The 13618-nt window shown below is 30.0% G+C and overlaps 2 protein-coding genes across 2 annotated transcripts; one reads left to right on the top strand and one right to left on the bottom strand.

Moving 5' to 3' along the window:
* Positions 1–554: 554 nt before the first annotated feature.
* Positions 555–6451, top strand: LOC124820612 (Nucleic acid-binding proteins superfamily). The gene is made up of 10 exons (XM_047292347.2): positions 555–900; positions 1170–1329; positions 1898–1959; positions 2353–2512; positions 2607–2727; positions 3461–3542; positions 3898–4001; positions 4666–4744; positions 4849–4899; positions 6190–6451. Exons 1-10 carry the CDS (start codon positions 628–630, stop codon positions 6271–6273), a joined length of 1176 nt encoding a protein of 391 aa, XP_047148303.2. The 5' UTR covers positions 555–627; the 3' UTR covers positions 6274–6451.
* Positions 6452–6653: 202 nt separating this feature from the next.
* Positions 6654–7868, bottom strand: LOC124820611 (oil body-associated protein 1A-like). Its single transcript, XM_047292346.2, has 3 exons — positions 7701–7868; positions 7060–7463; positions 6654–6977 (listed from the first exon to the last, which is right to left on the bottom strand). Exons 1-3 carry the CDS (start codon positions 7832–7834, stop codon positions 6790–6792), a joined length of 726 nt encoding a protein of 241 aa, XP_047148302.2. The 5' UTR covers positions 7835–7868; the 3' UTR covers positions 6654–6789.
* Positions 7869–13618: the final 5750 nt, after the last annotated feature.

The following is a 13618-nucleotide window of genomic DNA, read 5'->3' as shown; positions in this document are numbered from 1 at the left end:
GATAAAATAGAAATAACATTACATGATCTCATTCAAGTAAAAAGTAAAAATTGCACTATAAATAGAATTAAATTTTTTATAAGAAATCATTTCTAGTATTTTCTAACTTCTGGTCAACTTAAATGTTGATCCACAAATTAGAAATGTTGTCATACATTAATTTAAAATATTTTTTATAAAAGATTAAAAATTAAACTAAACCATCAATAAATAAATCGATAAAAGATGAGATCGTCTAAACTAATTGAAAGAAAATAATGGAAATAGGTTTTATTAATACTTGTTCACCCTTAGTTAAGAATTATCAAATATTATGCTTTTTTATAAATTTTAGTTAATAACAAAAAATTATGTTTAAAGAATATGTCAGTCATAAAGTAAACACAATTCTGCGTGTTTATATTACGACCACAAGTTACTCGTACTACTTACGAGGTAGGAGGGGTAGCATACGAGATTAGCGGTGCAAGAAGCGACACTTGGAACATATCGATTAGGTTGTTCCAATCTATCTATCTGTGCCTTATATTATATCCATCCATTTACCAATTCAATCTTCTTTCTTTCACGTTCAGTGAGACCTGAACTTCTTTGAGTTTATGTCAAAGAAAAAAACAACAAACAATAATGCCCATTTTCTCTGCAACTGCAACGTTCGCTTCCTACACTTCCATCTGCTTCCTCTCAGCTTCACAATCGCAATCACACCTTTCTCCTTTCCTCAATTTCCCCCATAAGTTTACTGTGAAGACACCGTGGCAATGGCAGCACCATCACTACCACACTCATAAACTCTTAATCTCTGCTTCGGGCAACACCCAAATTGACCAAAATCTTGAAAGTGGACTTCTTCAACGCCCTACTCCTCCAGACCCTCAGGATGACGTTCGTCTTGCTCGGGTCTGTCATTCTTATTCATATCATTTACGCAATTTTCATTTTTAGTTTTATCATATAACCAATTTATTACTTCTTGCATATTATAGATATAAATGCAACACAAGATCTTTTTTTATCTTGTTAGACCCAAAAGCCATTATTTAAAGGGAATATAAACTTCAATCGATTATTGCTGCAGCATGTTCTATTTAAATGGTTAAGCTTTGGATTAATGCTAATTTCTATCAATGTATGTTGTGTTCTGATACTTGATTTCTGCAATGAAGTAGAGATCATCAGATTGGAAGGCTGCAAAGGCATATAAAGATAGTGGGCTCATTTATAACGGTAGGGTTGAAGGTTATAATTCTGGAGGCCTGCGGGTTCGGTTTTATTCTATTCTGGGGTTTCTACCATTCCCCGAATTGAGTCCAGTGCATACTTGTAAAGGTATCCATCCATCTATATGTTCATCGTCAATGTTTCTTACATTATTCTTCTTTTCCTTTTTCCAAAATCTAAGGCGGAGTTGAAGGGTTAAAAATTGGTCCTTAACGCTCTCATTTTGCTCTCCCTCTCTCTGTTTTTATGCTGAAGAGCTCATCCTCCCCCATCCCACAGAAGAAACGATCTCATGGCCACTTTAGAAACTGTAGTTTCAGTATATGTAAATAAAACAGGTTTCTTGTAATATCATAAAAGTTGTTATATTGTTGAAAATTGCTTACACTTTCCTTTCAGCATCTTCGTGTTTGTTAAACACTAGTTAATGATCATATCTTACAGCCGTTGACGTTCATGGCTGCCCTTTTACCATCCTTTGGTACCCATAATCCATAATAGTATACAGATAAAAATTATCTGGTTTCCTATGGCTTGTTGTATAGTGTTTGGTCATGTTTTCCTGTCTAAGCAAGCCATTTAATAATCTCTTTGGATAAATTTAGGTGCTTCGTATTGATAATAGCATGTGGAGTTGAAATTGCTGATTTATTGTAGCATTGATTCTTTTGTGTAGAACCAGAGAAACCTATCCAAGAAATTGCAAGAGGCTTAGTTGGTTCAGTCATATCGGCAAAGGTAGATTTAATAATTTAAATAATTAGTACTATATGTTATAACTTTTTATTCTGCTAATCTAACACAATGTTTAGTCCTGAAGCTTCTGCCTAGAAAAACCATTATCCCTTGAATCTTGAAAGCTGTTGCAATTCTTTGCTGCTAATCTAATACAATGTTTAGTTCTGAGCTATTTCAACTTTTCAAGAACTAACTGGACCTTGAAAAATAACAAATTCTTAGATGTTTGCATATGGAAGTATTTATTTAGTGCTTCCTGCATCAGTTTACCATCACAATCTTTGGCTGTACTCTTAATTAGGTTATAGTAGTTCTTTTCTTCAAAATATTAGCTATGTTTATATGAAGGACTGTTTAAAATTTATAAATAATCGCAGTTTTTTCCAATTTTAGGTAATTCTAGCGGATGAGGATAACAAAAGATTGATATTCTCTGAAAAGGAAGGTGCGTGGTCCAAATTTTCAAAACAGATCAATGTAGGTGACATTTTTGAAGGAAAAGTTGGTTATGTTGAGGATTATGGTGCTTTTGTTCATTTGCGGTTCCCTGACGGTAACTACCGTGCATAGCTCATATGTCTACAGTTTTCTTTTTCTTTTTCACTTTATCATGGACAAGTTACTAGTGACATCACAGAATGATGCAGGTCTTTATCACCTTACTGGACTAATACACATCTCAGAGGTGTCATGGGATCTAGTTCAGGATGTCAGAGATATCTTAAAAGTAGGTGATCAAGTGAGGGCCAAAGTTGTCGGTATTGATGGGTGAGATTCCCAATGGTTATGATTTTTAAAGGAAATTTATAAGCAGAGTAATCAATTTGTTCTTCGAAAGTGTATATGACAATTTTTATGTTAGTTGTTGAATTTTAGTAAACTAAAAATAATCATTTTTCACCTTTATAATTCTTTTATGTTGCCATTAAAATGAAATGTAATCTCTTCATACAAAGACTAAATTGTATATTAATAATGACGTACAAGAATTTACTTAAAATAAATGATGAATTTGAAAGAAGAAAACTACCTTTAGAAATTTTTATTTTATTTAAACTTAGGAACCAAATTAACCATTGTGTAAAAACTTCATTGATATTCTTGTTGGTTGACTAAATCCATGCTTCGAAATCATAGGATTTGAGTGCAGTGAAGCTATTTGCTTTGTTGTGAACAAACTATGTAAAAAATTTAAGCCATTGGATGAATGCACATGTGGTTTTATATCTAATATGTCCCTTCAAGCATTAGCATTGAGCTCTTAGGACTTGAAGAATGAAAAATGTAAAGAATACACTGCCTTGTCTACAACCAAGAGTATAAGGATTGAACTATGAACCTCATAGTTATAGAGGCTTGTATACCATGTCATGAATTAACACTATAAAAACTTGATGAACCACATGAATGAATTTTAGATCAAACATTGTTATTTTTCTATATTGATACTTTTCGTCTGCATTCATGGAAATCATTTTTTGACTTATCTAAGTTCTTGCAGTGTAAAATCAAGGCTCACCTTATCAATTAAACAGCTAGAAGAAGATCCACTTCTAGAAACTCTGGACAAAGTAATACCTCAGGTTTGTAGTGTAGGGAACTCTCACCTCGTCTCCTTAATTTTTGGGATGCAGCTTATATATATGTTGAGCAACTTTGCTTAATCCAATTGGCTTTAACATGCTTTACACGATATCAGAGTTTATAGTTCTAGAATAATTACCGTAAGCTCGCCTGGTGTGGCAAACAACTATGAAGTGGGGTGTTGAGAAATCTAACATTGCCTGCCTCAATTAATGAATGTGTTTTATACATTTGTGGGACAACTTCGCATCAAGCCAATTGGTTTTAACATAAGATCAAACATGTATAATCATGAACTATACATTCATATGCAGGCGGAAGGAAATGTTTTGATCAATAATTTCTATATTTCAGGATGGTTCAGCTGATCTTGATTCTCTGAGCGGTGGTGAGGGTGATAGTATTGAACCTCTTCCAGGGCTTGAAACAATCCTTGAAGAGCTACAACAGGAAGATGGGTATGTTTGCAAACTATTTGAAAATTTTAACTACTCGAAATATTGGCAATCAGAGTCTCAGCAATTGAAATTCATCTAGAAACAATCATGAGCGTAGAACGAAAAAGAGGGCAAATCTTGTCCCACACGCTCTTGAAAATACATGCACACTGTGACTAGAAAAATTTGGAAGGGTGAAAGAGAAGACAAATAGTTATTACTAGTTTTCTTGACCAATGTAGGAGGATGGAATTTGGAGGGTTCAAACATTTAAAAATATAGTACTTGGTAAATTATTAACTCTTTGATTTTGGAGTGTGAAAAAAGAAGAAAGAATGTGACTCTTTTTAATTTTATTTCGAGTTTTGAGTAATTATATTACTGCTTGAAGGTTTTGTGCATAGAACCACTGGAAGATTAGTGACTGAATTATTACATTAAAAATAAACATTTGCAACATGCCATTTGTCATTTTGTTCATAAATGCCTATTACCACGTATTTTCCGCCAAAACTGCATTTTATATTTTAATTTTGAAAGTGACATTCATCCTTGTATCCAAATTGTGTGTTTCGTGCCCTTCATTTTGTTAATACTTTTACTTAAATGGCAGTATCAATTAGATGACTTTTCAAAAAACGAGTTAGAATGAATGCATTATGACTTTTCTATGGTGTGACGACAGTATATATGGTGTAAGAATTAGCCGTCAAGGGTTTGAAAAACGAGTGGTCTCGCAAGACTTACAACTGTGGCTTTCTAATGTGAGTTTTCATTCAAAATTCTTTCTCAAATAATGGAAGATGCCAATTTATATACTTGTTTATTTTGGTCATGGTTTTCGTTTCTTCCAATTTTTTAATCTTAGGCACCTCCCACGAACCAAAGGTTTACTCTACTTGCTCGTGCTGGAAGACAGGTATTTTCCTTTCTCAATTGCCACCTCATATTTTTTTAAAATGAAACAGCGTTAAAGGAATGTGCAACACACATTTTGCAATAGGTTTAATTCTATTTTTGTTTGATGAATAAATAAATTTATAATAGTCTCTGACCTTATAATTGAGGAGCAAGTCACCTACTCCTACTTGAGGACCAAGTAACCTAAATTTTGTAGGAATTTTGTCTCTAGTTATGCACTATGCAAGTGAAATGCACCTCAAAACTACAAAACAGGTGCTTAGATGTCAAAGAAACATACAATTTTGGCCTTTAAGTACGAGATGATTGAATTAGCTTCTCTAATAATATTGGAAGGACTCAATTGGTAATATGAGAAGTAATTCATGGTACTGTTATTGATCAATTTACAACCACTGCTGTCAACTGAGTGTTCAATTTAGGAAAATATCAACTGATCACATAATGAAGTATTGTGCGTTGCATCAATTGTCATGTGAGGATACTACGTAAGTTAAGTACAATATTGACTATTATAGTCTAGTATTATGGCACTGCTATTCTCTTAAATAGAAATATTAACTACAATCTTTTAGGTTGATGGTAACAATCTTTTAGTTTGATGGTAAGTGTTTGATCTAACATGAAGCAAAAATAAAACACAGATTCTTATTAACAACTAAGTTGCAACAACCATATCCCATAATTATGAATTTATTTTTCTTAAAAGAAATGCAGAAAAATTGAACTATTATTCTATTTTACCATAACAAAGGATTAAATCATAGATATTTTTACGTCTCTAAGCCTCTGTACATGTTACCATCTCATAAATTTGAATATTTTTAATTAAATTTTTATTAAAAATATTTGTTTTATTTAGTTTTCAAAATATTTTTTTAAAATTCGTGTAAGTACTCTGTTGTTTGATTGTTTGCCATCAAAAACCTTTACTCTTGTCTTCCAGTCTCTAACTTATTGAAGAACTAGTTTCTTTCCTCTCCCATCTCTTCCAAAAAGTTGGAAGAGTAGACAGAAATAATGACTAGGCCGTCCCATGAACAGAAAAATCAACAAAATATTTTTAATAAAGATTCAATTAAAAATGAGATATTTAAAACTTAATCAATTCTAATTATATGTTTTCACGCTTTTAAGGAAATGTTGTTAAAATATAATAAATTTAGCTCAAAGTATTCTAATATATTTTGTCTCTTTATTCACTTATTTTTCCTGACATAATTCGAATATATTACCTATATTTATAATGTATACAAAATGTGACATATGCTTTTCTCATGTGATGCAGGTGCAGGAGATACATTTGACTACGTCTCTCGACCAGGAAGGTATCAAGAAGGCATTACAACGAGTGTTGGAGCGTGTCCCCTGAATCTGATCCACTGAGCTCTTTCTTCACACATTCAGTTATTTTGTACAGTTACATCTCACAAATTTAAGATACGCTAGTATGGTATTTATAAATCTGATATATATCCTCCTTCCTCAACGTATATTCGAAAAATGTTCAAGAATTGATTGATAAAATACTCCTTGTACATTTGCTTCAACACATTTCTGTTTATCATATAAATACATTGAATAGAAATAAAAAGAGTACATATAAATTGAAAATTTCCCATTGAATAAAGGAGGGAGAACGTTATGAATACAAATATGAACAATTGAAGGCTCACCCAGAGACAAATATGTATAAAAACCTATCATTAATATCCGAACATATTTAATACATGTTAGACAACAGAGAATCAGTCACAGGAAACATATAGATAAAACATTTTTATTATGATATGACATTAAAACATATTACATTATGTTTATAATAGAGTTCAGAAAAGGTGTCCCTGTAATATCTAAGCATAACATGTTTAGAAAACACAGAGGATGTTCAGACAACAGAGACCCTGGTGGCTGACGGCGGAGTAGAATCGGCGTTGAGGTCGACCTCCCTGAGGCGAGTCTCAAGACCCTTACCCCTTCCATTGGCCAATGGATGAATTCCATGTTCTGGCCCTGTAATATATTCCCTTCCTTTTCTTTCTTCATCATAGTCTATCCCCATCCGCTCTGCACAACCTACAATCGTAAATAGAAGCCATCAGAAGACACACGAAGGCCTATACCAAGAATTACAAAGTAAGCAAACATATGCATATACTTTTGACTAGGTGATCATAGATCTGGCCATCTCTAGTGAAAGCCATCATGAGCTGAGGTATCCCAAATGGGAGGGAGTGACCCTTGTCCACTTGCCAGAAATGGAAAACTTTGCCGTAAGTCTTGCAGACTGTCTCCATGTCTCGGCGCTGAATGAGAGCAGGAACCTTAGGCATGAAGAGGAGACCACTCTTGACCTCGTACAAGTGAGAGTGCCAGAGAGGCTTCTCCTCGTCGGGCAGTGTTAAGTATAGGTTTTCTGAGATGATGTACTCAAGCCCTATAAGCCTCGCTTTCTTCTCGGGGCTGTCGTATATCAGACACTGCCTCATCTCCTCGTTCTTGTGCGCACAATAGTGGTGTGCCTCCACTTGTCGGGTCATGTCATGAGAGTAAAAGTGAAACCTGCATTACAAACATAACACCGTATTAAGCACCTTTGTTTCTTCACCTGCTGTTCTGTCATGACATGACAATGTCTCATCAGGTATTGTTGAGGAGACAGAATGCAGTTAAGTCACGTCAATTCATAAGCAAAATAGAAAGTCTGAAATGTGCACGTAACAGTGATGGTACGTAGTACCCAGAAGAATAAAAATGTAATGAAAGAAAAGAAAAGGAATATTGAATTGATTTGCTCACGCGCAAAGATGTTGGTGGATTTTGTTTATGGGGTCGAAGTTTTGGATAACAGATGTGGCAGTGTCACGGAGGTAGGTGCCTGTTTGAGTTGGCTCGCCGTCAAGAACTTGTGGGTGGTCGTCGTTGGTCGACATTTTTTGAGATTGATGTGTTGAATCTTTTAGCTATGGTTTTAGTTAGTTATATAGATATGTAGATGATGAAGGAACTGGTACATGGCACTTTGACAACGTTCGAACCATGCAGCTTCACGCGTGGTTCTGAAACTTGACGTGGCATCGCACGTGGCTCTTTCATGTTATACTACGTTTCATGTCATGCTCGAAATGATGTTACCAACTAAACTAATTTAAAATAAACTGAAAATTAAATATACTTTTAGTTACTTAATTTTGATCTAAAATTATAATTTATTTTTGTCATCAGTTAGTCTTTAAATTTTAAAAATAATAAATGCAATTCTTTTATCTCAATTTCAATTGTATTAAAATTGTGAATAACATGTCATATGTTAAGAACCGTGCTACTTTGAAAACCCATTTTCCTATTTCATTGATTCTATTTTTTTCCTTTCCTTCCTGAAATCATTGTGAAAAATTAATTTTTGCAAAAAAAGAAAGAAAGAATATATGTGAGTTACCATAGAAACATTACTTATTAACTTGTTAACTTGTTATAATAAATTTATAATATTATTACTCTAATCACTTCACAAATTTATACAAAACATATTATTCTTTAAAACTCAAATTCTTTTATATTTTATAACAATTTAAAATACTTTATTACATCAACTACTTAAAACATTACTTTCAAGTTCATATCATCGTAATCAAATTAATCACGTATGAACAAAATCAACAATCATCAAAATTAAAAACTATTATGTTAAGTTTCAAGTGTATAATGAAATCAAAACATTTGTCAATCAACACTATCACAAAGAATCTAAACAATTATAAATACTCAAACAAAAAACTTTATAAATCAAATCCAATGTTCGACTTCAACTAACTTAAAATCACCACATATCACAATTTCATCAACTTCCAAAATATTTCAAAGTGTTCAAATTTTACAATTAAGTAGAGATTATACTCTAATTAAAGAGACAATTAAAATCTTAACCAAAATGTTATATTAATTCAAAATTTACACATGTACAACCTTATAACTATACTAATCTCAACTTCAAAAGATTATTCAAAAGAACTACAGAGACATAAAACCCTCAAACATACTTTTGAGAGATGACACGAGAGCAAAGATTCTCGATTTTGGTTTGGCTAAAATTATTGAAATTATTGAAATTATTGCACGAGGAAGAAATTATAATTTGTGTAGATTTGTGCAGTTGTCATTCTTTGGCAAGTAACGAAAAATTTAAGTGAAGAAAACATTTTGGGTAGGGGGATTTGGAGTGGTTTACAGAAGGGAATTGGATGGTGGAACTAAAGATGTTGTGAAGAGGATGGAATGTGGTTTTATATAATGATAAGTAAGGGAATTAATGAATTGGAAGCGTAAATTGCAGTTCTGAGTAAAGTAAGGCACATACACTTGGTGAATTTTTTAGGACATTGTATTGAAGGCGACGAAAAGCTTTTGGTGTATGAGTATATGCCTCAAGGGACATTAACTCAACATCTGTTCTCTTAACGTTAAAATGACAATGCTCCTTTGACTTGGAAGCAAAGGGTAACAATACCTTTAGACCTAGCATGAGGAGTGAAAGATTTGCACCACCTAGCTCAACAAAACTTCATTCATAGAGACATAAAATCCTAAAACATACTTTTGGAAGATGACATGAGAGCAAAGGTTTCAGATTTTGGTTTGCGTTAAAATTATTGCACGAGGAGTAAATTATAATTTAGACATTATTAGAACTTGTGCAATTGTCATTATTCGACAAGTAACTAAAAATTTCAGTGAAGAAAACATTTTGGGTAGGAGGATTTGGAGTGGTTAAAATTGTTGCACCAGGAGGAAATGATTCTGTGTGGACATGAGTGGCGGAAACATTTGGATATTTGAAACCTGAATATGCAGGTATATAGAAAGAGTACGATTGCACGAGTACTTATACGACTTTTTATTTATTTTACTATTTTAAGTAATGAACACTAGGCGATGCGTAAGATCGCACGAGTACAAACTCTTGATAAAAAAGCATGGGACTCACCAACTTGACTACGAAACAACCAAATTATTTTATATTTCAATTAGAATTTTTATATGTTTTAATTTAAACATTAGTTTGAAATACCATTTATAAATTTTTTTAATATTATTAAAATAAAAATTATATATATTTATTTTTAAAAGTTTAAAAACTAATATGTATCCACATAGTAGATAAATTTTAATTTCATGTTTAATTTTAAATACTGAAAACAATATTTAATTCATAAATTTATTAACATTTTACTATGTCAACTATAACAAACACAATAATAATATAGTGAGCAGATTTACCAAAAATTATGATTTATCAAAGATCCCATCGATAATAAAAACACGAACAAAAAATTATTACTTAACATTTCTCAAGTGAACAAAATGACGAATTACTCCAAATGTATTTAAATTAGTTATTTATTCTTTATTGCTTTTATTCTACTTTTTCTCTCTCGCAAATTAGTTTCCTCATTTTCCTAGTGCAGCTGTACTTACAAAAAAGCTACGTGTTTTTCCACTGAGATAATTCCACATAGCTTTTCAACCGGAATTTAACTAAGTTTATCCATTTTGTTGTGTTTATATTTCTTCAAACCAAAACAATAGTTTGGTTGTTTTTTCATTTGACATTGTTTTGAAATTTTTGTTTAAAATAACACAATTTTAAATATTTTTTTAAATGACATATTGTTTATAATATTTATGTAGATAACATTATTTAGGATTTATGATAAAAAAATATCTATGAATACCATAGAAATGTTACTTATTAACTTATTATAATAAAAATATATGAAACTATTAGTCCAAAATGGTTTGATCCAATATTTGGACCAAGTCAATAATTAACCTGAATTAATATTAATTATCATAGAGCTTTGAAAAGAAAAAAAAAATCCAGGAAAGTTCTAATTGCTATGATGCTTATGGAAAAACTAAAGTCATACGTTTGAGTGACCCATGAGAGTTTGATTGCAAGGTGACCAGCAATGACTATATATATATACAATCTATTTTTCGTTTCTTTATAATCACTAAAAAATTACTTTAATTTTCTGTTTCCGAGATAAGTCTTTAAGACCAAATAAGCCAATGAGAAAAAGCTAAAAACACTATAAAACAACACCAAATAATGAATAAAAAAGTGAGCAGTCAAAAGATACTCTAATCATGTCATTCTTCAATACTCTCTAATCACTTCACACATTTATACAAAACATATTGTTCTTTAAAACTTACATTCTTTTATATTTTATAACAATTTAAAATACTCCAATGAATTATACAAAATAGTCAACATCAACTACCTAAAACATTACTTTCAATTATATCACCATAATCAAATTAATCATACTAACTCTAATTATACAGAATTTCACGTATAAATAAAATGATTATGATATATTAACAATTTTTTAATAATTTTTTACAATAGATTATGTGTCACTATTTTATTGATCCGTATATTTGAAACGAACCAATCACAAACTATCATAGACAGTTATAAAAACATTGTCAAAAAAAATTGTTAAAAAAACATTTTCTTAAACAAAATCAAGGATCATCCAAATTAAAAACCATCATACTAAGTTTCGAGTATTTAATGAAATCCAAATATTCATCAATCTCCACTATTACAATAATCAACCATCATCTTCATAAACCTAAACAATTATAAATATTACAAAAAAAACTCTATAAATCAAATCAAATGTTCCACTTCAACTAACTTAAAATCACCACATATCAAACTTGCAAAAATATTTCGGAAGTGTTCAAATTTCACAATTAAATAGAGATTATACTTCAATTAAAGAGACAATTAAAACCTTAACCAAAATTTTATATTAATTCAAAATTTATACATGTACAACCTTATAACTAAACAAGCACCTAAAACTAATTCCAACTTCAATAGATATTCAAAAGAACTTTTCTTACTTGAAAATCTACTTCAACGAAAAAGTTCAAATTTACTTATTTATAAAAAAAAAAAAAACTTTCATCATCAAATTAAGTATCATCAATTTCTTAGCGAATCCAAGTATAAGTCAAAATTCAAAGCTCAAGAGTACATGACTCGCTTTTGCTGATCATGTCACCAAACTACATACGAAGCTGCTATGTAGTATTACTTATTTTACATTTCAATTTAATATATATATATATATATATATATATATATATATATATATATATATATATATATAAACATATAAACATAAGAAAAATAATTAATTTTTAATAGTATTTATAATTTTAAATGACGGATTAAAAAAACAGTACGTAAATTACTTGAGGTACATTCTCTAATTTTTCTATTCTTTACTTTATTTGTTTATGTGAACTGAGTCATTCAAGAAGACAAGAAATTACCAATAAAGTAGTTAACCTAATTTCAGTCTAGTCAATATTAGCTCAAGCTACTTTAATAAGTTTTTTTTTTCTTCAAAAGAGAGTTTCGTGTGGTGAAAGTTAGGAACAGAGATTCATATGATAAACAATTTCTTTTTCATACTTTCACTGAAACACACTCATAAAATAATAGATATGAATTAAGCATCATAAGCAGGATTAATTAATTACTAATTTTCTTTACAAAGATCGTTATCTATGAAACACAGAAACACTATTTTTATTTTTATTTTTTTCTCATTTTCCTTTTTAATTTTTAATATTTTAAAATTAGTAATTTTAGTTCAACTTTCTAATCTAACATATTAATAGTGAAAATATCATTGTCAACAGTTTTCTTTTGACCATTATGTTTTATTTTTCCACCTATAAACGATATGTTGAAGTCAATTATAAGTATCTTAAAAGACAAAAAAGAAATTTCTTAATATGATTTACTTAATTCTGCAATGCAATACAATAGTCAATATTAATACATTAACTGCTATAGTGTTTTAATTTTTTGATTGTTTAACTAAAATCACTGATTTAAAAAGAAAATAGAGACTAACTTTCTCTATTTTTAAATAAGAAAAAAGAATTGAAAAGAAATTTGTATGGTGGTGTTTCACTATTTTCTCTTAAACGATAGTTTCTAAAATAAAATAAAAATTACATGATAATTGAAATTCTCAAATAAAATATATCAATTTAAGAATTAAACTATCAAATATAAATATTATTGAAGAGAATTTTTAAAACGATTTTAAGTCTAACTTAATTATAAAATAATCAATTTATAAAATGAAGTTTAATCTAATTTGCATATTATAAATTCACTTTATTTCTAATTGATACAAAATTTACAACACATTATCACTTTATGATATATAAATGTCGAAGTTTAAACATTAATAATGATTTTGATTAATAATAATTTTGATAGTAACGTTATCAAAAAATAACAAATTTGGTTAATATATATTTTGATATAATTTTTAAAAATAAATTTAAAATTTAACTTAATTTAAATAAAAAAACTAGTTTATAAATTGAAATTCACAATTTTTTATCTAGTATAAACTTATTTTATCTCTAATAAATTTGATTAGAATTTAAACTTAACTATTAGTACATAGTCATCGTATTATCTGTGTTAGAATGTAATAAATTTTATTACAATTTGAACTTAATAATTAATATATAATCTTGATATTATTTGTGTTAGAATGTAATGTTATCGTAAATTGATGAATATGACGTAATGGAAGAAGGGAGAAAGATGATCTCGTGCTCAAAGCATGGCTGATTCAAGACCGAAGACCAACGACTAAGTTAACGTT

This window comes from Vigna umbellata, chromosome 5, assembly GCF_029865625.1.
Source record: "Vigna umbellata cultivar VRB3 chromosome 5, Vumbellata_1.0, whole genome shotgun sequence".
Taxonomy (NCBI): Eukaryota; Viridiplantae; Streptophyta; class Magnoliopsida; order Fabales; family Fabaceae; genus Vigna; species Vigna umbellata.
Note: the sequence above shows the minus strand (reverse complement) of the source record. Positions and strands in the feature narration are given on the sequence as shown.